The 27025-nt window shown below is 36.9% G+C and overlaps 1 protein-coding gene across 1 annotated transcript in view; it reads right to left on the bottom strand.

The window, feature by feature from the left end:
- ATM (ATM serine/threonine kinase) overlaps nt 1-27025 on the bottom strand; it is a 79419-nt gene that overhangs the window by 49304 nt on the left and 3090 nt on the right. Inside the window, 25 exon segments of the mRNA XM_068425093.1 lie at nt 1091-1290; nt 2496-2622; nt 3937-4055; nt 4655-4901; nt 5208-5377; nt 6152-6328; nt 7627-7747; nt 9069-9199; nt 10176-10251; nt 10711-10866; nt 10986-11068; nt 11598-11797; nt 12993-13164; nt 14198-14287; nt 14402-14527; nt 15265-15396; nt 17305-17530; nt 18546-18641; nt 18968-19162; nt 19697-20068; nt 21526-21665; nt 21668-21697; nt 22085-22248; nt 23042-23280; nt 23572-23737. Coding sequence (XP_068281194.1) covers nt 1091-1290; nt 2496-2622; nt 3937-4055; nt 4655-4901; nt 5208-5377; nt 6152-6328; nt 7627-7747; nt 9069-9199; nt 10176-10251; nt 10711-10866; nt 10986-11068; nt 11598-11797; nt 12993-13164; nt 14198-14287; nt 14402-14527; nt 15265-15396; nt 17305-17530; nt 18546-18641; nt 18968-19162; nt 19697-20068; nt 21526-21665; nt 21668-21697; nt 22085-22248; nt 23042-23280; nt 23572-23737 — 3955 coding nt within the window.

Here is a 27025-nt window from a genome sequence, read left to right on the forward strand (position 1 = left end):
TCAGTGTTGATCACAAGAGTAAGTCTCAAATAATGGCATTTACCATAAAATCCACACCTCTCTTCAATATTTCACGGTATGAAATGCTTCCAACAAGCAAAGCAATCAACTTGCACTTAAACTTAGTGACATTTAGGTGAGTAACTGTCTTGGAAATCCAAAGCTAAACCTCAAGTAAAAAAATCTCTCTAGTCCTTAGGAAAGATAAGAATCTCTATTTAAATCTTAAGTCTGATGAAGTACCAGTTTTCTCAACCTGAAGAGAAGCTAAGATAACACGTACCAGTGCTCACTCATTTTGTTAGCTACTTATTGGTGAGAATGTAAATGTCAATACTCTTTATTAACATTGAGTTAATTAAGCAGATTTAATTTGACATCTGCTGACTTTGCACTTAACTCCACAATTTGAATTTTTCTCCCATATCTTTTAAATTCCCAAATACCTCTTCTGTCATCAAAATCACAGAATCAACTAGGTTGGAAGAGACCTCTGGGATCATCGAGTCCAACCTTTGACCTAACACCACTGTGTCAAGTAGACCACGGCACTAAGTGCCACATCTAGTCTCTTCTTAAACACCTCCAGGGATGGTGATTCCACCATCTCCCTGAGTAGCCCATTCCAATGCCTGATAACCCTTTCTGTGAAGAAATTTTTCCTAATGTCTAACCTGAACCTCCCCTGGAGCAGTTTGAGGTTATGTCCGCTAGTCCTGTCGCTAGCTGCCTGGGAGAAGAGGCCGACCCCCACCCCGCTACAACCTTTCAGGTAGTTGTACAGAGCGATAAGGTCTCCGCTCAGCCTCCTTTTCTCCCAACACTTCTTATTTCTACAATTTGATAGCCTACTATAGATACAGTATAACGAACATTTAAATAAAAGGATAGCACAAAACACTTGACATTTTAGTAAGTGTTCTAAATTTAAATTCTAAAATTATCAAAGGAAAGCAATTTATTTTTTTTCTTTCAGCAAATTTCAATTATTTCTACAAGTGAATTAACATCTACTAGTGATACTGAAATGTAAGGCTACAAGAACAAGGGAGCACAGATAGGAAGAACAAGATATAATTATGGTATTTACCTGCTACTGATGTGGTGAATCAGGGTGTAAATTACATCTCGGAGGACAAAAGCCCATGCTCCTCCTAAACCATCTTTTACCTCCTTAAGTAACAGACGAACGAACAAGTGATAAATTATAAGAACTCTGTGTTTCTTGTAAATGTTGTTTGTATCTGATGCATGCTTACAAAGGGCTAGAAGGATTTTCTGGAATGAATCCTAAAAACGAATAAACTATGAGTAAAAAAATAATTCATAATGCCAATACAGATATACTTTATATGAAGAAAAAAACTTAAGTGATAGATACATTTTTTTTTGAAAGACATGGACAAAAAGGCTTTATTATTTTTACTACTTTAAGCAAACAAAAGACCTATATAAAAATCAATTCTCCAGGCAGGACTAGAAGCCCCATACTTCCTAATTTTCTTTTTTCTTTTTTTTTTTCCCCACATAAGAAAGATTATGCACATTTTTCAGAAAACAAAACAGTTACGTCAGTTTTCACCAACAGGAGAAACATCAAATAAAACCCATTGAAATATCAAATAAAAACCATTAAAACACTGGGTAGTGCTTCAATCTATATTCTTTCAAACATAATGTTCATACAAAACGCATTATTTCACAGAATGTATCAATACAGATTATAACTGTTAAAACTGTAAACTTAAAAAAAAAATATCTTAAAGTAAAGTACTACGCAGGCTGTGTTACATGTTAAAGAATTTATTCCACTGGCTGGCAATATTAACTTTTACACTCAAAAGCTGTAGACAAACATGGTCTAGAAAAAGGGTTTTTTTTCTTATTTTTAGATTGTTTACTGATAGGCAAAGTAAGTTGTTGACAACATATGCAATAAGATACATTTCTAAGGAATGATGTTACAAGACGGTAATGTGTTTATGATTTATTGCAAGGGCTGCATAATTTTATATGCCTTCATATTTGCCTTTAACAACTGAAATTCAAATGTCTAAAAACACCAGACCATAAAATTTCACACTGTCAGTAAGGGAAGCAAACATTAATATCTTAATTGTAGATAGTCTTTAGATAAAATTGTCCCAACATAATCATTTTAGAATGTTCTTCAGATATATGCCAAAGAAATACATTGCATTTAAACTGTGTCTGGTACACATAGATTTCCCCCAACCTCTAAAATAATCCTCACTATTTATACATTATTTTATATGTATTATATAATGCGTGTAATAGGTCAAGCATGTAATTTCTGTAAGGTTACTGTGTCACTGAACTTAGGACTTCTTCCATTTCAGAAGGCAAACAAAAGAACAGAAAGGTTTCTAAGGTTGTATTTTTCCCTCATACATACATGATGAAAATGTCTAATTACACCAAAATGTACCCATAAAAGAAATCTTATATTCTACAGAAAATAATTACATACTTACAGGGCTTTTAGAAAGAACTGCTACAAGGCTTTTTAATTTGCTTTTATGACAGTTGCTAATATAGTCCAAGGTTGCCTTGATCACATAAGATGGAAAATGAGGAGGATTAGGAGCAGGATCCAGTTCCCTAAACGAATAAACCACAGATTTATTTTTTTTCCTTCCCAAACTAAAACCCCATGTATTAAATAAAGTCTCATTGAATAAACACGTAACTCCTAGAAAATCTTTTCTGCTTTCAGTAAGTAAGAAGCACCAAAAGCATCCAGCAGTGACACACATCTTATTTTTTGCTGTCCCTTGTCCCTCTACAGCGGCTTTCTAAGTTGTACTTTCTTAACATTCTTTTATTATTTTTTGAAAGATGATATTGCTAAAAACCTACACATTTGTCTCATTTAAGGTACTTCATAGGAAAATCTAATTGCAAGTTATGGATAAAGCTTCTGCATTTTGTAATTATGGGAACAATTTGGTTGAGAAAAAAGTAATCATGAATCTCCCCATTATAAAAAAAAGGGTAGTCAACTTTTCTGAGACCTCAAAAAGAAAAGAAATGCATCATGATACTAATAAAACAGCAAAATCCAAGTTTCATCAGTCTTATTCTTACCATTCCCTTCTTAGAAAGAAAAACTTCGGTTACAAGCAGACACCACAGTCTGTTACTAAACTCACTGAAACGAGTTTCTTAAATAAAATTCTGAAATCCATTTAACTTTTGGCAGATTTTCACAAAAACGCTTTGGTTTCTTTCAACTTTATATTTCTACAATAAAAATATCTTCTTCAGTAACTTCAGAAGATTTAATGTTTTTCCAAATAGTTTGTATCTAAACACAAATATCTGGAAAATTATTTCCAGATATAGTTATGCAAATAGTGGTATTTTTAGGACAACAACAAAGACTGAAAAGCTCATCAAATTGAAGATATTTATGGCATTAGAATATTTATATTAATTAGGAATTTGTTTATTTGGCATTGCTTAAGCAATCTCCTTACCAAAGGCAAGAGCTGCCACTGCAAGAACTGTTAAGAAACAGTTCACTTCTCAGTGACTTCTAAATATTTAAAGACCTTTAAAAGAATCACTTTAATTTAGATATTAAAGCCTGACCAATTTTACAGAGAGGGCAGCCCATCCAAATTTGAACTAATCTAAATTGGCATTGCCATGGTCTGGCTCACCAACATACAATAGCATTCTCTTGCCCACCCATTCATTCTTTCCATTAACCGAAGTATTATAGAAGTTCTCCTTATTGACACTGGGGAATAACCATCTGAGAAAGCACGTCTATGATATATCATTACTAATCACAATAAAATCTTTTCATTCTCAACTTCAAGGCCACCTCTTCTTATGCCTGAAGCGCGCATTTTAATGCACAACGTTATACAAACACACTCAGCAGTTAGAAAATCTACAAACACGTACCTTATATATTTACTTAAATGAGCTCCTTCTTCTACCGTGCCATCAGGTGGTTCATGTAAGGTCATCAACAGTTCAACCACAATCTCTGGTAAGTTATTATGAGATAAATTGTCAATTTGCTAGAAGAAGAAAAATAGTGTTTAAATAAGAAAAAAATATTTTAGCTGAAATAATTTAACATTTCCTTCTGAGAAAACCTATTTTTTTCCTATCTGGATTCTCTATTTGTTCAATTATCCATGACATACAATTAACTCAGAAATTAAGCCTTGTTAAGTCTTATCTATGTCAGTCACAGCTAGAACAATTTACTTTCCTACAGTATCTGGAAAAAAAAATTATTATTCATTTTACGACTAGTTCTGAATATAGAGTCTGTCTCTAGGGAAGACATCTCCTCATAAAGCATTAACAAAATATTTTAATAGGAAAACAAGACTTACTTAATCAGATATAGGACAGGAGAACTCAGGGTTGTATAATGAATGGCAAAAAAATTTTTATTACATTCTGAAAAAAATTACACTTCAAGTCAACTGTCTGCCTGAAAGTTTCTATTGAGTCACTACTTGAAAACCTGGGGATAAAAATTTGGTTAGTTTGGCTTTATTAAAATAATAACTTTGTATCTATAAACTTGAACTATTTACATTTTTACTGAATACATAAAAGTCCGTTAAATGCCATAGAACTCAATTTACACATTTAAAACAGATACCTGTTTTCCTAAGCAGTTTTCATCCTTAAGCAAGTCGTAGACTTTAGAAGCCGTATCTCTTTGTTCTGCAACTTCACTCTTTCCATGGCTTTGATAGGCAAAATATGGGAGGATATTCACAAGTATCTTTGGAAAACAGTCTGCTAAAACCTGCCTCCAGTCTTTTTCAATCTTGTTGGCAAGCGATTTCACATCTTCAAATTGACTTCTAACCACCAGGTGTGGAACCAAAACTTTATAACAAGACCTACACGTAGCAAATACATTTCCAGAATTTCCTTGAATTGGATTTCTAAAAAAATCTCAAACATAATATAGCAAATACCATTCCTCTACTGTATAACTAAACTTGTAACTATTGTTTAGCTACTGCTATACAAAACAATCTTACAAGCATAAATATAATATACAAGATACTTGGAATACATTTTAAAAATTCTCAATTTGTTATCTTACAACAAAATCCTGATGCATTGCTACATTTAGAAATTTGAAACCCTGTGTCATAATTGTAAATAAATCTAAATAAACTGCTTTCATATAGCAAACTTACCTGTAGAATTCCTCAAGGCTAGTATAGTTCAGAAGAACATAAGGAAAAGCAGACAGGCTATATCCACTGTCATTTATTTTCAGCCACTCCATCACCAAATAGTCTAAATGTGATGTCATGAAGTCTTCTATACTTTTATAGCCAAAAATGTCAGATACTTTTTTCAAAACCTGTGCATGAAATAAGATTGCAGAAATAGCATGCAGAGCACATGATACTATGGCAAACTGACAGTACTACACCTCCATGTCCCCTTCCCCCAGCCTTTTAACGAATATTTGTATAACTCAGCTCCTATTTAGCATAAGCAATTTTTTAATTATTTGTATTGCCATATCTCGAAAGAGTGCAATCAAGGAACTACCACAACCCCGTATGTAGTGGTATGCAAAGAAAGGACAGCCAGTACACATTTTGCAGGGTAGAGACTGTATGTAAAAACAAGAGGCAATGAATAGAAAGAAAGGATAAAAAGGAGAATGTGCGCACTAAAAAAATGACTGGCATGAAAGGTTGCAGCATAAACAGCAATTATTTCAGTACGCCCTTGTGAACTTCAAAATAAAAGTCCACAAGACATGTACCATCTTCCAATACTTTGCATTTATTTTAGATATTTTCCACATTGGAAAACTCACTTCCACTGGGTAGAAAGATTTTTTTAAATGAGACCTGCAATCTTCAATGTATAAAAATCTATTTGTATTTCAGATCTGTGCTTTTAACATACAAGATTTACCATTAAAATTGCCTTTTATGATGTCATTATTTCTATGTAGGTCATTAAATATAATTACAAATTCATTCAGATATTTAAATCTCACATTAGTCACGCTTTTCCAAAATTTAACAACTTTCAATATTGACAAAAGCGTTTTGTACCATTCCAATTTTAACCTAGCCTTAATTTATAACCTACCTATAAAATGCAATTTTATACTTGCCTTTTTCACAAGGTGAGGTTCTAATCCATTCTCTTTCACAGACTGGCAAATAGCAAACAAAGCTTGCTTTTCACAGACTGGACTGCAGCACAGAACCATGGTTATAAGCATCAGCAAAACCGCTTCTCCATTACACCGTTTGTCCAAAAGATCTTCAGGACTTGCATCACCCCTGACCTTCAATAAGAAATAATGAAGAACTTGTACAAATACTCTGTTAAAGTAATCTCCTAATTAACAAATGAGCATAAATAATTTAAAATTAAGGGTATCGACACAACTATTGCTGAAAATCTTGGTTTGGTTGCTTAGAAACTACTTCCCGCAGCTGTCTGCTCCACTCCTCAACCAGAAGTTACTGTCTCCACCATGCCAGCACACATGCTGATACCTCATACACTCCATTCATGTTGTAGTATCAGTAGTTTAAAAAAAGGCAACGCACTTAACAGAGAAATGATGGAGGCATTGACAAGTCTCCTTTTTGCCCCTCCCTGATGCATACAGGAAAGAACTGCCTTGTAACTCAAATACAGTTCTTCCCCTATTAAGGCATGGTGTTGACAAGTGATGAATATTGAATAAAAGTAACAAGAACTGCACTGAAAGGGCGGAAGCTAATAGACAACAGCAAGCTGAGGTGACAGAACAGGGAGTCAATGCAACAGAGAAATGAGACGAGATGACAAAGAGCTGTAGGCAACAGTACAGAGAGATGAAATCAGACGACAGAGAGATGAGGCCTCAGCAGCATGCAGAAGCTACAAGACAGCAAGCAAAGGGAACAGAGAGAAAATATGGCAGAGATGACTTGCAGATAGATGGTAGTGTGACAGAAAAAAAATGGAAAATGTAGATGATGTAGATGACGTAGATGACCTAGGTGGTAGCAAGGAAAGAGGAAAAGTGAAAGACACTAATAGAAAAATTAATTGTTAAAGAAATTCCACAGTAATATACACCTTTGCATTTCCAGTCACTGCACTGAAGTAAAACTTTTCCTTCACTTGAACTTTCTTCTGAATAGTTTCATTTTTTAAGAAAAGTTTGGGTTTGTGAAAACCACTGCTCTAATACCACCGGAAACATGATCTTACTGAAATTTACAAATCTGTTTTTATACCTATATAATTTGGATTTATGTTGCCTCTCGCTATTTATACCTTGTCTAGAATATTGTGGCTCCATTTTTCTTTGATTCTTAAGTGTTACAGTACTGAAACTCACAACAAATCACATGATACAGAAGAGCAGTCTGGAACATACAGTGAAAAAGTTTACAAACCTCTAATGTGGACAAAACAGTGACTGACTGGATGCGTAAGGAATTTCCTGACTACCACCTTGTTTCACAACCTCAGATTATCAGAAGTCCAGAAGTATTAATATTCTTGGAAAACTAAACACAATCACTTTAAAAGTAATGTTATTCATAAGATGAAAACTAGGCAAAACTAATGACTAGATGTTGGTACCAGATTTCTCATTCCTTCCTGAACTCTGAGATAGGCATTCTCAAAAGCCTTTTGCTGGAGCTTCAAGGGAAGAGGTTTTGACATTCGAGACGAATCTCTCTGTTTCACATCTTGAAACAAACTTCAAAAAAAGAACAATAATTATTAGTATAACATTTAGTCTACAGAATTACTGCATATTGTGCTTGTCAAATAATAAGATTCTGATTTTCTGGATATCATTATTTTCTTCTTAAATTTCTTGTACAGCAGTCTTTCCTTCCTCTCCCTCAAACATTATCAACACTAAGAGTATGTTGGGGTGAAATGGCAGAGAATAGCCTGAAAACAAAGTTTCCTAATCTTTGCCAGTGCAGGAAGCCAAACTTCAGTTGTCCATCATAATGGAACATTTCATGTCATTAAGTACTTTGGGAATATATTTATTGAACAGATGTATATGTAAAAAGAGTTTCTCACAGGATTTATTTTTTGTAGGTAAAGGCCCAACCCACTTTGCTCTCTGTAACAAAAATGGGAACACCACAGTGGATTGGACCAAATATTACTCTAGCCATTTCTAACTATTTGCAGATACCTAAGACAGACCACCATATGCTTGCCTTGTATGCATAGTAATTCCTTGAATGTAACATTTGACCACAGGTGACCTAGGCAGATCACGAGTTAGAAGTGGTGACCATATTTAGTATTCTTCAATGATTTCCTCTTTCGTGAATTTGTTGCTTTTTGAACTCCTGTAAACATCCAGATAGTTGAAGGTAGTAGGATTAACACTCAGGATAACTTAATGTTCTACGAAGAAGTAAACTATATTTTCTTAGAATCTTGAACCTGTTAGCTTCATTTGATGTCCCCTAGTCTTCAACTGTAAAAGACTGTCAATCTTCACTTTGTTCTGCTCCAGATTTTGTAGAGTTATACCTCCTGCAATTCAACTCTTTTTGTGCTGAAGGGCTCCAGTTTATGCAACCAATAGCTGTGCACAAAGTGTTTCATATTTATGAACATCCCTCTTCTACTATTCCAGTTCAATTACATCCTTTTTGATGCACAGAGAAAGAACTATATACAGTATTCAAAACACAAGATACTTGAAAAAGTTTTTATGCTACACAATGTACCTAATCTATTTCTAGAGGATAAACAGCTATTTCCTATTCAAGTTTTGCGTAACAAATTTAGTGCAAAATTTGCTATCATATATAGTTTTATAAATTTTTTATCTCTCTTTCTATATGTCTCTCTCACATCACAGAATAATTGAAATGTAGACAAAGTTTGAACACCTTAACCAAAGTAACTTGGTAGGCTTTTATATTCCATCAAGATTAAAGCCCCAGACGTACTGAAAAGGGCAGCTATACAGAAGCAGAAGTAACACCCAGCTAAGTGAAATTAAGCATTATTCTTATAAACAGAAAAAAGATCTACATTATCACCTGGTAATCGACTTTGCAGCAAGAATGCGAACTTGATGGTGACTATCTGCGAGAAAATGTGGGAAAGCATCACTCGCAGGTAGATCTTCATTTATCACATTAAGGATTGCCCACTTGCAATGAGGATCAACCTGAAGAAAATTAATATTGTGGTCTAAAATATACAGAAGACATAATTGAATATACACTGATGTATGCAAAAGATCACAGAATGGTTGGGGTTCCAAGCCTGTTCCAGTGCTCTGTCACCCTCAAAGTAAACAAGTTTTTCATCATATTCAGATGGAATTTCCCGTGTTTTAGTTTGTGCCCGTTGACCCTTGTCCTGTCGCTGGGCACCACTGAGAAAAGTCTGGCCCCCTCCTCTTGGCACCCACCCCTAAGGTATTTGTAAGTGTTGATAAGATCCTCTCTCAGTCTTCTTTTCTCCAAGCTGAACAGACCCAGCTCTCTCAGCCTTTCCTCATAAGAGAGATGCTTCAGTCCTCTGATCATCTTGTAGCCCTCCGATGGACTCTCTCCAGTAGTTCCTTGTCTTTCTTGAACTGGGGAGCCCAGAACTGGACACAGTACTCCAGATGTGGCAAGGGGAAGGATAACCTCCCTCGACCTGCTGGCCACACTCTTCCTAATGCACCCTAGGATACCATTGGCCTTCCTGGCCACAAGGGCACATTGTTGGCTCTTGGTGAACTTCTTGTCCACCAGGACTCCCAGATCTTTTTCCACAGAGCTGCTTTCCAGCAGGTCAACCCCCAACCTGTACTGGTGCATGGGGTTATTCCTCCCTAGATGCAGGACCCTACACTTGCCTTTGTTGAACTTCATTAGGTTCCTCTCTGCCCAACTCTCTAGCCTGTCCAGGTCTTGCTGAATGGCAGCACAGCCTTCTGATGTATCAGCCACTCCTCCCAGTTTTGTGTCATCAGCGAACTTGCTGAGTGTACACTCTGTCCCTTCACGCAGGTCATTGATGAATAAGTTGAATAAGACTGGACCCAGTACTGACCCCTAGGTCAGAGTTGCCAGATCTTTAGATACTGTTTTTAAGTACAGCTTAAGTATATATTCAACATGCTAATGAATGTCAGAAAAATCAGGGATTACCTCAAGTAGGGCTTTCATGCAGTTTAAAAGGGCCACTCTTACTGGTGCTGTGCACTTCCCTCCTTGAGCTAAATGCCTAGAATAAGGAAGATTTGAACAAACAAAAAAGTTGTCAATAATTCTGAGAAAAAAGTCTAACAAGTCAGCTTCTGGTGCTCACAGTTCATTCTTTTGTGCTCAACAGGCATGTTTGGGAGGATTTGACGTTTTTATCAATAATCTACAATTGTAAATAACATTCATTTTTGGTTGCTGAAGTTATCACTTGTATAATTACTGATGCAATTCCGAGTACAATCAGTCTTTGTTAATATACAACAGTGTAGCATTTATTGTTCTAATATTATTTTAAGGACAACCTGATTCTTTGCTACAAATATAAAATGACATGGAAAATCTGTGAAGTTAAACGCTGGATAAAAATATCATAGGATACCAACAGCAAGACACACAACAGCACTACAGTCTTCACACTGACAGCAAAGTTAATAATTTTATGCCCAACAGACTTCTGCATTAAATAGATAAAACATACCAAAAGGCTCCAACAACTGTCAAAAATTGTCCTCGGGCATCCCCTGTCTCTTCAGCATGTGTGTTGGACTGGGCCAACCCTACTGCTATAGGAAGCAAATTATTTAGAATTACTTTACAAACTTCTTGATCGCGGCGGTACAAAGAACACACAGCACTGTGAAAGAAAGAAAGAAAGAAAGAAAGAAAGAAAAAATATCTTGAAACACTGAACAGCTGCAAATCCTCTAGCTGTTAAACTAAAATAGCTCTAACACATGCTGAATAGTTTCTTACGAAAGAGGCCTAAGAAGTGTAAGAACATCATCTTCAGGCAAGAGGTGTTCGTCAACAGGGAGCTCCTTCAAAAGGACCAAGAACTGGGAAATAAAAAAAAAAAAAAATCAAAATGGAAAATAATAATTAAGAAAATAAGTAGACAAAAAGAAAAACTATAAAACATTTTCAGTAACTCTTACATGAAATCACGCAGCAAGGATACCTATTGTCAGCTCTCACATGTTAGACTGACCATCTTTTCATGCAAAGACTATCACACAGTAATATGGCTCATGGCATTTTTAGGTTTAGCAGTCAAAAATATTTCCTTTGTAAACTAAAATACAGATCCTATTCTACTACAGAGGCCATTTCTAGCTATTTTACAAATAATTAATGATAAAGGCAAGATGTTTATACTTATCAAATCTTTATTTTCCGGCTTACAAATTCTACCTGCTCTTTCCCTGACCTCAGCACACTTCAAAACACTAAAGGTAGCCATTTTAATGTCTTCTCAGGGGACCAACGACAAGAGAAAGACAAGAATACACAACTGACAAGAATATACAAACTTAAAAACAGTACAAATACAGAGGTGGGTCTGCTGTAAAAAAAGCTAACACTCACCATGTGCAGATGCAATGGCTTAGCACTATCAAAGACACTGCCATCAGTAAGCATTAACAGCTTCCTCCGTATATCAGAGGCTCGGAAGCTCAATGTCTGAATTTGGACTGTAGTTACACAAATACATAAGAACCTCAGAATTTCAAGGAGAAGTAAATCCTGCTTTGTCAACTGTTCTTCAGCTAATGGGCTCAAAGCACCTGAAAATAAGATTTTCATGTAAGAAATGCTTCTCCAAGGACAATAAAAAAATTGGTAACATTTTAGGTCTTTACAAAACTAATTTAAGTCCCCAAAATAGATAGAGTACTAGCAACCTTTAAGTTATTTGTCACTGAGCAGTTACTGCATCAGTAACAGCTGCTTGAGCGTGGTTCCCACTTTTACAAAGGCCCTCTCTAAAACAGAGGCTTTTAATTTTATGTGCCCATACTGATGGCTGATTTCTCCATCCAGGTTACAATGACCTCTGCAGAACCATCTGCAGCTGTGTTCTTCTGTGTTGTTAACTATAACTTAGGATATATTTTAAACTATGGATTCAAAGCTTTCCCCAAATTTAAATTAAGACAATAACTACTATGTTAATATCCTCATTGAAATCTCAATTATAACCTAAAAAAAATAGTTACAAATGCCGTTTTCCTGTCACATTTAAAACTCTTGTAACTTTCTGCAACTGCAAACTTTATTTATTAGAATTATTTATCAGGTGGTTGGAGAAGATACTTCTAAAGACACATATTCAACATGACATGGAAAATAGACCAGCTGCTGTTTGTGGTATTAATGTAACACCCTGATTTCCTTCTCATTCAATAATAAACAGAAGACACAGTCCTGATTAAAAACTAAGATACACACCATTTTAAGAAACAATTTAAACCAAAAGAGAATATCAGTACTTATAGCTCCTAACAGGAATAAACAGATTCATGCTCCTCTCCCTCTGCAGGTCGAGAGATATAAGAAAGCTGACCCTGCTCAAAAACTACTGATCAGGAAAAAGAGAAAAGTTAAATAGGACTTGTTTTAAGAAAATGAAGCACCGTCTAATGACAGAGACAGGTATCCTACAGGCAATGCTTTCTAGTCTCTTCTTTGCCAAAACTTTTGCCTGACTTTGAACAAATTAGCTAGCTTCTCTGCTTGCATTTTACTATTTATAAAATAAAAAACAAACTTCTTTCCAAATGAGCTAGAACTCTTCATTAACATCTTTAAAACACTAATGAGGTACAAAAGAATTATTAGTTTAGAAAGTACCCAGTTCAACCATTACCTGCTTCAACCATTAATAAAGCAGCATATTTTTGTATCTCACTGTCTTTCAAGCAAAGAACAAACTGTAAAAACAAGCTCTTGCAAATAGTTTTGGACACAGAGAAGACTTACCTGTTATATTTTGCATCTCACCAGATTCGTTCGTATCACTGATGTCAGTCACTGAATGATCATCAAACAGATCATCAGATACCTGGTTATCTACTTCCACTATACTCTCCTCAGGATCATTCCCCATTAGACCCACTTCTCCCAGTTCACTTTGTTTTCCAGTAAACGTCATCTGACAAAAACACCACATCCTTTTAAAGTTGGCTTTTAAGGACAGGAGAAACACCACAGGCATAACACAAGGAAAGACACTACAGTTTCCCAGTGAACTAGAACAGGTGAAGACAGTAAGGGCTACACTGAATTGATGACTTTCATCCTTTGTGACAAACCTATCTTCTACATACGTGAATTGTTTGATTTGAACTATTGTCTTTAGGATACAAGCTTCCTAAGACAGACACTAGTCTCTGTGTTTTAGATGGTGCCAAGGACATTGTTAGTATTTCAAAAACAATTCTCTCTACATGACTCTCAAACGTCTTGTTATACCTCATAACTACAGAGAAATTAAAGGAAGGCATATGACCTTTTTGAGGGCACTCTAATTACCACTTTCCCTATCAGATGACAAGTTAACAGAAGGGAAGACTCTCAGCTTCTCCTCACCTGAAAACACAAAGGATTTTGCCTACCTAGACCTGACTACAGGACAATGTGCCAAAAAGAGAAGTTTTAAGAGTTGTGCTAAACACAGTGATGTGCCACCCTATTACTTTTCTCAGTGAGTCATTTACAGTTAGAAGATTTAGTACCCATATAACAAACACCTTTGAAATGTTCTAAGGCACATAAGTCCATCAAACTACAAAATAAAAATAAGCTTTTAAAACTTTAGAAGTGCATTAAAGTTATAGAATGTAATGTGTTAAGGAAATTCTTTCTGTGGCATAAAATCTGCATATACGTTTACTCTAATATAGTATTAAAAAATTAAAAAAAAATTATGTTATTTTTGGAAATGTGAGCTGGTGTGCTAACCTTCATCAAGTGTTATTCATCTGCTCTCATTTTTCCCCTACGCCTGTGTTCAGATGCTAAATAGAAATGTTTTGAGTTAGGAATTCTCTATAAAACGCTAAGTATTTTGATTTATTTTTTTCAGTAATAAGTAACTTATTTGGTTTGCCTCCAAATCATTCTACTGTAAAAATAATCCTCTCATAGAAGAGCGCTGAATTTCGAAACAGATAGAATGTACTTACCAGATTTTTGCAAATATCTACGAGATCATTCATGAATTTTGATGTTAACAAATGCAGGAATATATTAGACAGCATCTTGTTAGCACTGTTCTGTAAGAAAGTAAGATGTCCAGATAGATTAATTCATTTTTTTCAGGTACCATATGTATGATATTGTGATCTTATTAATGAAGAAAGAAATGCAAATTCCTTTATAAACTTTACCTTGGCACAATTGCATAAACATTTTGTACACTGCATTACCAAAGTCCTCAGTGAGTTGATCTGGGCATCTTCATTTAGCTTGTTTTTAGACTGAGAAATGCTTTCTCCAGCATAATGAATGAGAGACTAGTAAAAATACAACACAGACAAAATACCTCAGTTAAATTCCTTTATACATTGGCACACACACACAGACAAAATTACATGATTCTCATTCATACAGCTTTGATATTTATAGCATGCATCAATGAGTTTGGACTTTTTTTTTTCTTTGAGTTTTGTTTCACTCATTCTGCTCCAGAAGTGACAAGAAGATGGCTTAGACCTGCCTGAAACATTGATATTTTCATCACAAAAGAAAAATACAGCATGTCTCCATAACGTGTAAGTTCTGGGTTTCCATATTTAAGCAAGAAACCACCTCAGATAGAAGTAGTAGTAGTAGTAGTAGTAATAATAGCAGCTGTCTTCACACTGGTTTAAATCATCAAATGATCTTAACAAATTCCCTCATAGAAGACCTATAAATGAAAGGACTTGTTATCCTCTAAGTAGTCCTTTGTCCACATGTCCATGATAATTTATTTTTTTAAAAGGGGTGACTCAGAAATGTATCAATATTTAGAATACTCTCCACTGCAAAACTGACACACTGATGTACTAACAGAATTTCAGTAACTCCTCTCTTTCAGCTGCAGTAACATGTTTAAACCTCTCTCAACTGCCTTTTTTTTTTTTTAAGCAGAAATCAGTGAAAATATTCATGCTCTGAAAATGTGTCAATATGAATAGAATTTTTAAAATCATCTTATATTTAATGGTTTATTTCACTTTTAATAGCTCCCAAACACATTGCTGCTTACCTTAGCATTCTGGAACAACTCTGATTTACAGGCATCCTCTTCTGTAAATATACCAGTGTAGCAATAGCAACCAAGAACACCAGTCAAGAGACTGACACATCGGACAAGGTGTTCTGCAGCAACAAGCTTAGACTAAACCAAATACACAGTATAAATATCAGTGGTTTATCATTAAACTTTTTCACCAAAATACAGAATTCTGTAGAGTCTTTTTTAAACACTTTTATATACAGATGTCACCAAAATTAACGAAGATCAGCATCCTAGTGTTTTGCCTTGCAGTTGCCTCAGCTCCCCAACAAGTCTTTTTGGCTCTCCATGTTATAATATTCTCTGTATGTCCCATGGCCCTCAAGCTTCCTTCCTTCACAAGACTTTAAATTCTCCCTCTCCTTTAGATTCCATCATAGCAATACTTCCAGCTCTTCCCACGTGCTCTGTTTATCTATTTTACCTCCTGCCAGGACAAGAGACCATATGAGCTAGTCAGGAACTGTATCACAGTCCTACTGCTGTCTCTTCTTTTTAGTAAATTCGTAAGTTGCTTCTTAGCAACTACTGTGTCAACAAACAAATGGCACAGATGGTTGTAAATGCATGCAAGCTTACTGCAGGAGCATTTTAGAGATCCCTTTTTACCTGTCTAAAATTATTTGGATCAAAGGAGGAGAAAAAGCAGACAAATAATTATTTGTCTTACTTTCTCAGGAAGGGAGATGGGAAAACTTATGCATACACACCACTGTTACCGATGCAAAACCAGGCATAAGTTTTATAGCTCCTAATTGCCAGTACCTTGTTTCAAACTTTGGTACTACCTCTTCTGGCTCACCAAATATTACAGGACTTTAGCAATGAATTGCAAGGAAGGCACACCACTATATTAAAACCAAAGCTAGCCTGTTAAAGGAACTGGAAGTTTAAAAAGCCCGCTGCTTTTGTTTTCACAAACTTTTTACCATTATATGGTGGCTCTCCCTCTACAAGTCAAGATTTTTCTCCAAAGGAGAGATTCTGTGGTATTTCAACAAGTGGAAGATAGATACAAATAGGATCACAGGATAGTTCAGCCTGGAAGGGACCTCAGAAGGACTCTGGTCCAACCTCCTGCTCACAGCAGGGCCAGCTCTGAGGTCAGAACAGGTTACTCAAGGCTTGATCCAGTCAGGGTTTGAAAACTTCCAAGGATGAAGACTACACAACCTCTCAGGCAGGGCAACCTGTACCACTGCCTGACTGTCCTCATGCAGATAAAATTCTTCTTGTATCCTGTGTGAACTTCTCTTGACTCTGCCTGCTGTCTCTCATCTTCCTTCAATACACTACTGTGAAGAGCACGGCTCTGTCTTCTAGACAATCTTATAGGCACTGGCAGGCTTTCCCAAAGCCTGTTAGGTCCCCCAAAGCCATCTCTGCTCCAGGCTGAACAAGCCCAGTTTCCTATGTATCTCCTCACAGGTCAAGTGCTGGAGCCCCCACCATCTCAGTGGCCTCCGCTGAACACACTAAATGTCTGTCTTGTACTGAGAGGCCCAAAACTGGATCCAGTATTGCAGATACCATCTAAAGATATAGAGGGGATAACCAGTTCCCTTGAGCACTGGCTGTGCTCTTGTTAATGTAGCCCGTATCTGCAGCTTTCTTTACAATTACTCTTTTTGCAAAACCTAACTATTTGAGACCTCTATGTCTCAGGCTATCATGGCTGAAAACTGGCAAGAGCTTAAAGCATTACAGGGGCACCTAAGTTGAAACCACCCTCACAAAAAGCAGAGTAACAGTGGTTTATGTGACAACTTTGCACACACTTCCACTTCTATGCAGCTTCTACATATTGCCACATACTTGTGAAAACTATGGATATTTTGCCAACGATTTAAAGAAATATAGACTTCCCTATTTCATATTATTGGATATAGTTTTTAAAATACTTGTGGTTCATTTTTAGCAGCAAAAAAAATGAAAATCTATATACTTTTCCTTGATAATATATTGTTTGGGAGCACAAATATAAGGATGTAACAGTAATTTCTAACTTACCTTAGGAGCATAGCTGCTTACAAGCTTTTCTGACATTGCTAAAAGACAGTACTCCAGTGTTTCCCTAAGATTTTGGTTGATGGCAAGTCTTGAACCAGTCACATTTTTATCTGCAACATTTACTGCAAAGTTAGTGAAAATATCCATTTCATCAAATGTTGTCTGCAGATATAGCTCTTCAACATCAGAAAAATTGTTTTCTTCTTTCCCTTGCAAGTGTTGTACACTTGAAGAAGAGACATCATTTTTACTTTAGCAGCCAGTATGCAACTTACAAGTCTTTAAAACCATTATTTACATACAAGAAATAAACAAAAGCAAAATAAAATATTTTATCTTTTTGTGCTTCCGAACTCTGGTTGATCTTTGATTTCTGAGGTGACTTTCATTGTGGAACGGATACTACCATTTTAGCTCTGTCTGAAGAAACTGCAAGGAAAAACGATGCCTGCACACAGATCATACGCTCTACTGTAGTTCACATAGCAGCATCTGTTTTGTGTTAAGATGGCTGACCTCAACCTACTTTACACAATTTGCAATCCACAAAACCCCTGAAACTAGTATTTTTAACTTCTAGTAGGAAAGTCTTATCCTCCATCAGAACAAGTTATACATATTTTAGTTTCATTAAAAAGGAAACTGGATATAGTCCAAGAGCTTGAACATAGGCATCAGTGAAAGATGCAACAGCATTCATAGAGTGACTCCGACAGACTCAAGTAACGTGTGGCTGGGGTCACAAATATAGGTGCAGTCACACGAGGACATATGGACAGAAAGCATCTAGCCAGCTTTCTACTTAGCATTTATCTTCAAGAAAACTCTTAAGATATATGCTTCCTTTAGAATGGAAGGTAATGTTAAATAGCATTAATACATATTTGTATAAAGCTACAAATTATTCAAAAAATGTAACTGTAATGGGTTAAAAATACCTAATGTACTCATGGTTAAAAAGCCAAATATTTAGGGGTATTGCTGAAGAGAAGTGATACACATATTCCTTATAAGGTATTTTGTTCAGTACCTGAAGCTTTGACTCTGTCAGCAAGAGACTATTTAAACGTCTGCTTAAAGCATGTTAACAAATTGCAAAAGCACTGCTATTTTTAAGGGTGTCTGAAGTATGTTGTACAGAAATGTGAAAGAGCTTGAGGAATTATGCATTTCATTATCTCTGCTTGCTACAATGACAAATAGAAGAAGCTTAAGTATCTATGATTGATTTAAAAACATACCATTTAGCATCATTTTGGAAAAAAATCATGGCAGCTCTACAGTTCTTCATTGTAAGACTCACAAGAATTTTTTGTAATATAAGATGAGGAAAATCACTGTAAAAAAAGAAAATTGTTTTGTATTTTCTTGCAATCAGACAAGCTCTTGCAATTCCTGAAGCGCACTGAAACATTAACCAGATTAACAGTCTATCTTCAAAGAAGCTTTTCACTTAGATTTCTAACACATAGTTCATCTATCTGCTATACCATGGACAGATAACTAAATTATGTCCTCAGAATGATGTTCTACAGTAAGCTTAAAAACCCTAATAACTCTACCAAAGCATTAACATAATACAATTCTGCAAATCCACTTTTCCCTACACAATTTTCTGTTATAAGGTGAGCTTACATATAAAACTATGCCACAAAGACTTTACCTGCAGAGCACAGGAGGCAACTCTGCACAGTCTTCCGCTTCTTCCTGCAAATAGCAGGACAGTACCCATTTCATTACCGCCTCCCTTAACCCAGAATCCAGATGTCTTTCACAGTTATTCTGTTCCATTCCTACGTCCAAATTTTCTGGCATTGAATAGGCAGACATCACTAATGATAAACAACATAGAGCAGAACTGTAACGAAAATGGAACACAAGGCATTTGTAAGAAACAATGTGGTATTTGTTGATCAGCACTCTGTAAAGCAAAGTCAGCACATAAGCAAGTTAATAAGCACACATACTGGAAAACTCCTTTATTAGAATCTTTGCATTTTCAAAAGCCACATTTCGGTTATTACAGACATTTCCTGTCTATTTGAAAGACTGGTGTAGAATACTCCTTTCAGAATCAAAATATATTTAGAGGAAAACATACTTTTTAACTTAAAGAAATCAACATCTTTCAGTCAGATTTTAAATATTTAGTCCATTTTACATTTTTAGTCGATTTTGAAGATGCTTGCCTCTCCTCTCCTGCCTCTGCTTTCAGCCTTATGTATGTATTTATGCCCATTTCAAATGCTTAAAACACAAATGTGGACAGTTCTTAACTAGAAATACAGCCACAACAACAATAATATTACTTTGAGTAAGACAGTGGTTTTGGTTGCACAATAAAGAGCAATGTGAATCAGACACAACATACTATCCTTGCTTCTCATTTTACCTTGAAGGCTTGCATGCAGGTCCTGAAAATATCTTCCAGAGTTCTTTATCTGTTACAACAAGGTTTCCTTGAATCATAGCTCCAAGTAGCCCAAAGCTCTCCACTTCAATTTGCTGGAAACTTACGCTACGAATGGTAAGAGACCAAATCTTTGCCCAGGTTCTCTGGAGCTCCAGTTTGTGGGTGCTTTTCAAATCAGTTTTCTGGTTTTGACACAAAGCCACTTCTGTAAGACATTTCAGCACGTATGGGGTCCTTTCTCCTCGGCGCTGCTGAGGCAGTAACTGGTGAAGTACATTGAGTAAGGGAGGTAGCTCACTGTTAGGAAGACTCGTGGGATACTTTGATATTAATTGAGCTGTAATCTGTAACCTTGAAAATACAAAGTGAAGTAATTAATATCAAACATACATATATTTGCGTCTTCAAAAGTAAATGAACAAACACAGCGTTCTCTGATTGTCATTTCACATTCATACTTTCCAGTATTGAGCTGATTTGTTTTCTGTCAAAGGTTACAGACTCAGTATTTCTTCTGTTTTTACTTGTAAAGTCTGCTCATCTAGCCTCACTATCACTAATAAGTTCTTACAAGCTGAGTTCACTGATTTCTGATTTCTTACAAGCTGAGTTCACTGATTTCTGACCACAAGGGAATAAAATTTCAGGCAAAATATTATTTTTCTCCTTCTTCTGGACTAGCTTGTTATACGCTCTGACCTCAAGGGTGAAATTACATAAACAGGAAACATTACAACATCATCTCTGCAGATAAAAATAAAATCTATCAAATGAACAAAATGTTAAACTGGGGATGGTGAGTTGGAAAGGTTTTGCTCATAGTAATGTTGCAACTCTACTCAATTAGTAAATTACAGTACTCACAGTATGTCTTGGAGATTGTCACCTCCACACAGAATGGCATGCTAACTCATGTTCTCAACTGGGTCCTAAACAACCACTTTACCTCAATACGGTGAGCAATAAACACAAACCTGCCACCCCAGCTCCGGACCCAACTCACAAGCAGCTACACTGTTTTGGTAACTGGTACAGCAGTTTCCAAGAAAAGTCAGAAAGTCAGAGAGGAACAGTAACAGGAAAAAACATCCAGTGTAATCTATTTTAGCTAAAAAGTCGACATTCTTGGGCTTAGGACTACAACTGTAAGTTCTGGAAAAGTCTAGCTGTGGTCTTTCAATGACGACTTGACTCCCTGCTATGCTCTCTGCTACACAGTCTTCCTCCTGAGGCAGTCAGTGGAACACGATATGTAGCTATAGCTCCAGCTCAGAAGTCCCTCAAGTCCCAAAATACCCCTCAATCAAGGTCCAAGCTAACATGCCAGCCCTTGCACTTCAACAGTTTCAAGCCAGGTGTTATGGCAAACTGTGTGAACTACTCCAAAATGGCCCAAACTGTTAATGGTTGCTGTCCCTATGAGACAGCCAGCTTAAGACAGCAGTAAATCTCACGTTAATTTCCTAATACTCATAAGCTGGATCGACACAGACAACACTTACACAGACTGGTAATATCTAGCACAAAATAGAGGTAAAAACCAGACGCAGTAATATCTTATACACTACAACAGTTTACAGACCTCCTTGGCTATTTCTTAGGAAACCAAAGATAAAAAGTTTTTCAAGCAAGAGTGCCAAGAACACAATTCACTACTTTCCAATGCTGTGAGAATCTAAGCTTAGTGCTTAGACACATAACTAGAGCATGCGCAGACGTGTAATTTGAAAGCACAACATATTCAAGAGAACACTTAAATGTAAAAAGATGTCTGTAGTGGTATTTGTTTCATGTAAAGATGTTATTACCAAGGTATGACATCAAAATCCTCCTGGGATCTTTGCAGGTTGTCTCGAATTACCTCCCAGCCTAGTTCAATTCTCCTGCGCTTGCTTGGTACTGTTTCATCACTGGACTCTCTTTGTGAAACAGCATAGTGACTGGGTAATTTTCCAAAACTTTGGTATCCTCTGTAAAAACCTTTTATAAAGAGAAATCAAAAACTACACAAATAAAAAAAAAAGTAGTATTTACAGGAAAACTGAAACGTCAAACTAAACTGGTCCATTTTTACTGTGTATAAAGCCTCTTAAGAGGCAACCACAATTATTATTAATTATTCTTTACTATATCAGAACTTTTGCTATAGTCTAATAAGCAACACTAGCGAAACCTAGTGTAATTTAGGAGTCCACACATTTCTAAACTGCACAAAAATTAACAACTAAACTCCACAGACCACAGACAAAAGGTACTAATACTTCAGTAAATGATTTTGAGGAAATGCTAAAGCCATATTACTTTAAAAATCAAAACACACAACACAGTAAATATATAGTGAACTTTATATTAAAATAAAAATGTTACCTGATGACAAATATCAGCCATTAACTCAATCAAATTTTCCTTTACAGCAATATTACGTGAGCCTGAAGAATACTTTCCTCTACTACCAATGAGATTTATTTCATTCACCAGCAGATCATACAGGTTATGTAAGATACTTTGCCATTTTGTTGAGTCATATGCACCTGTACATGACAAAACAATTAAAAGATGACATGTACCACCCACTTGATACAATATGTAAAACTACCTAGACAACACAAAATACAGCCCAAATCAGAGTAAAGCATACAAAGCTTAACAAATGCAGGTCTGCAAAACAAGTCTTACAATGGAGAATGAATAAATTAAAAAAGTGAAAAAGGTTAAGAAAGAATTTAATCAGCATATACTATATATAGGGTAGGAACGAAGTTTCTAATAATTCTTTATCTAACTGGAAAGACTACAATGAAATGCAATGGATAAATTTGGACTAATTATAAACTCTTTGCCATTTGTGGATAAAGTAAAAACAATTCTTTTTAAAAAAATGATGTTATAACTGAAATAGACCATGACAGGCAAACACAATTACTGAGTGATGTTCTCTGACTAGTTACACAGTAAGTCAGACTTAGACCATAGTAGTAATTTCTGGGCTTAAATAAATCTGGTAAGATATGAATACATGTGGCAATCTAAACTATTATTTCCCTTCCCCAAAGACTCTGTGTTTTGATTTAGTAATTAAAATCACCTTTTGATAAAAGAACAATCAGTCTTTACAGGACTTAATACAATTATTAGTGCATACAATTTGAAAACTCACTTTCACTTTCACTCAATATTAACCTACAGCATAAACCTACTGACAAGTAATCATCACTCCCATTAATGTTCCCAAGACTCAGTATCAAAATTCAGAAAATTGGCACAATATTTCGAACAATCACATACAGTGATAGAAAAAAAATAACATGGAGCTTTCTATTGTACCTTTTCCCTGAGTTTTTGCACCCTTTGGATGATGAATATGAACTTGGAGACGAAATAACTCAATTATTGATTCCTTCAGGGAATCCTTTGGTCTATACTGAGTCCATATATAAAGCACTGTAGGCAAAATTTCTTCCCCTACTTTACAAATCCGTATGCGACAGTTGACAGCAAGCTTATTACAGAAGATATTCATTGCTCCAACAATATGATCCAGGCCTGCAGTATTCTTCTCCTGCCTGCAACATAAAGCAAACACTCAACCTTCCGGAAGAAATAATCTTATTTCTTTTCACAGGAATTGTTTAAATGTAAATACTAGCAAATAACTATATTCAGAATATTATTTGCCTAACAAATGCAGAAGTTATTAATATTTTAAAGAATTTATTAAACTGGTGTTCAAAGACAGAACAAAATACACCTAAAGAAGTATTACCTGCTATTAGTCAAGTCTAATCCCAAATATTTAAAATGAGTTATTCTCTAAAAATAGGTATTAGCATACAAAAGGAGCACTTGCAACATACCTTGCACACTGCATTGCTTTTGAAAAGAAGATAAACATATCAGAACTAAGTCCATCAGTTTGGAAGCAGTACCCTCTTGTAAGTGTGTGAATTATCCTAGCCACCAAGACTCTATTAATCTTTCCAGAAGGTCTGAGGTATAACTGGCCATAAAGGATCAGCAACTCTGCAAATGTATTTAAAAAAAGTATATATGATATAGTATGTACATACGCTGTAAATATACAACTATATATAAAAATATATATATTACAGAGGATTATGTAAAAAATGCTTGAAGCAAAATATTACATTAAACATACAGAAACCACCATTCTGAATTCAGCTGCATGTTGTTATTCACAATAGTTAACTGGGGAAAAAAAATAAAACGTCTGGTCTTGTCTACACTAGCCCTTGGTTCATCTCAGTAAGACTTCACCTGTGCTCCAGTGTACCCAGCACGCCTCAGAGCAACAGGCTGAGGGCCCTCGCTAGCACCCCATCCCTCTAACCTTGCCATGTCATCCCACAGCTTGTCATGGGCAAGCCTGATGTTATCCCCCTCCCCCTTCAGGTCTAGTTTAGGTCAGCAGAGACTAAATGCACACATTAATTACTGCAGAGTAATTTGCTTATTTATTGCCTCAGAAACTACAAACAGAACACCACAAAGTTGCAGAAAAATGGTTCTCTCTCCTTCCCCTCTCTTGCTGACATAAGAGCAGTGGTGTCACCAGCCAGGAGCAGCAGGGTGTTAAGCGTGTTGGTTCTGGCTATGTGAGCTTGGTCCCAGGCAACCCTGGATGTCTCCACAGTCTAAGGTAGAACTGTGCTGACACACCACCACCCCTCTGCCCCTTAAAGCTGAGGTAGAATGAGTTTTATGAGGTAGAGAGCATCTTCCAGATTGTTTTTGTAATTTACCAGTCAGTGGAGTGCTCTGAGCCGTTGTTCACTGATTGGCGTTTTAAGTCACTGGATCATTTAAGCAGGCTCAGCTACAAGATCAGACTAGCTGGTATTGTGGCATCACTCATTCTTGCATAAGTTTAGTTCTGCTATTTCTGCCAGTTTCATCGTTTTTCCCCTGCAACACCTGCCTAACTGTGCTTTATCTGACAAAAAGTTACATCCCTAGCACCTGCACAGCAGCAATACCAAAGGTCAAAACTGTGGGCACTCCAACATTCGCCTCATTACTCAAGTTATACCAGCTCAGTAGGCCATGACACTTTCCACCCCTTGCTCTACACCTCCCTAACACTCACTTGTTTAATGGTACATAGTGGGAGGTTACTTGCATCATAAATTACATCCTTTGCACAAAACAGTCTCCAGACTCAAGGCTGGGAGATAACAAAGATATGGTGTATCTACTCAATCCCATGTTCATCTGCCATAATTTCATCATTTTGTTTTTGAAGTGAGATCCATTACCGGATTCAATTATTTCTGGTGTACCACATCTTCACAAAATCTCTTTTTCAAGACCTACTACAGTGCTTTTAGCAGTGACATGAGCTACTGGGCAAGCCTCCAGACAGCTCATAGTCATTTCTTTATAATAGCTAGGACATACTGATTCCCCCTACTAGGCCTGCACAAAGGTCCAACATAGTCAACAATCACACAGGTACCAGACAGGTAGAATCTCATCTTAGATGTTCCATGAGCCCATCAAGTTACAAATATGTCCACTCTGCATTCCCAGTACAGGTCTTTGTTGACTGCAGCAACTTGAGTAGTTCAGCCTGACTGATAGTTGTTGCATCTGGTACTGCAGTGTTCAAGGGTGATCTGACCTCATTCAAATATCAATCACCTCTGATTATTCTCCAATCCCCATTGAATTTTCACACGAGCCTGATGGGATTGTCAAACAGTGAATGGGTTTGAGCAATTACCCCTCAACTTTCCAGACCTTTGATAACAGAACCACAGAATCAATCAGATTGGAAGAGACCTCTGGGATCATCGAGTCCAACCATTGCCCTGACACCACCATGTCAACTAGACCATGGCACTAAGTGCCATGGCCAGTCTTTTCTTAAACACATCCAGAGATAAGACCATGTACAGGACTGAGTAGATCTCTGTTGGTCCCAACACTGTCACCAGTGCACTGAGTTGCAATCAGCACCAACTGAGGTATGAAGTCTGCCACAGTGCTGACTCCTCCTCCTTCTGAGAGAGTCAGGCAAGTTGAGCAAAGAAGTGTCCTCATTCATTACTACAGTGGCAATACCAAATGCCCACTGACGTCCTCATGGATCCCTAAAATAAATATTCATTAAAAAGTCAATGCCCAAGATGCAAGAGGCACATGGTCCCATTACCAATTCACAGGGCTTCCGGTTTCCTTAGCAAGATTGAGTTCAGCTTCTACTACATGCAGCTTCCACTGGCCTCACATGACTCCTTGATGATGCAGCCAGTATATACCAATACAACAGCTCCTCATAATTTTTAACAGTATGACTATCAACATTCAGAAGCTCAGAACTTCCAGCACATAAGAGTGCCTCATGAAGTCAGTATTTGCTTAGCAAATCTAACTGCTTTGGGGCAACAGCTGGAATCCATGTTCTTACTTTCAACTCCTGCACCAGATCACTGATTTTACAATAGAAAACAGACTTCTCCGTTGTACTCCAAGATTTATAAACAAGCATTAAGGTGGAATTGCTAAAAAGCTCATACATCCGTCATTTAATAAAAGCAACTTGCTTAATTTAATGGATTTAAGTATGACTTGCCCTGAGAAGTTGTAGATGCTCCCTCCCTGGCAGTGTTCAAGGCCAGGTTAGACGGGGCTTTGAGCAACCTGGTCTAGTGGAAGGTGTCCCTGCCCATGGCAGTGGGGTTGGAACTAGATGATCTTTAAGGTCCCTTCCAACCCAAACTGTTCTATGATTCTATGATTCCTCTAGATTTATGGCCTTCAGTCCTGCCTCACTTCAGTAATTAAATTCCACTGTGCCCCTTATGATCTAACGTCAAAATTTCTTCTGTCACACTTCCAGTCCCGTCCATACACAGACTCAGCTAACTTCCATGCTCCTAAACTACCTAAATACCACACAGCAACGTGCAAGGTCCTGCACGTGGGTCGGGGCAATCCCAAGCACAAATACAGGCTGGGTGGAGAATGGATTGAGAGCAGCCCTGAGGAGAAGGACTCGGGGGTGATGGCTGATGAGAAGCTCAACACGACCCGGCAATGAGGGCGTGCAGCCCAGAAGGCCAACTGCATCCTGGGCTTCATCAAAAGCAGCGTGGCCAGCAGGTCAAGGGAGGGGATTCTGCCCCTTTGCTCTGCTCTCGTGAGACCCCACCTGGAGTACTGCATCCAGCTCTGGGGCCCCCAACATAAGAAGGACATGGAGCTGTTGTAGCGAGTCCAGAGAAGGACCACGAAGATGATGAGAGGGCTGGAGCACCTCTCCTATGAAGAGAGGCTGAGAGAGTTGGG

Source organism: Nyctibius grandis, chromosome 2 (genome assembly GCF_013368605.1).
Source record: "Nyctibius grandis isolate bNycGra1 chromosome 2, bNycGra1.pri, whole genome shotgun sequence".
Taxonomy (NCBI): Eukaryota; Metazoa; Chordata; class Aves; order Nyctibiiformes; family Nyctibiidae; genus Nyctibius; species Nyctibius grandis.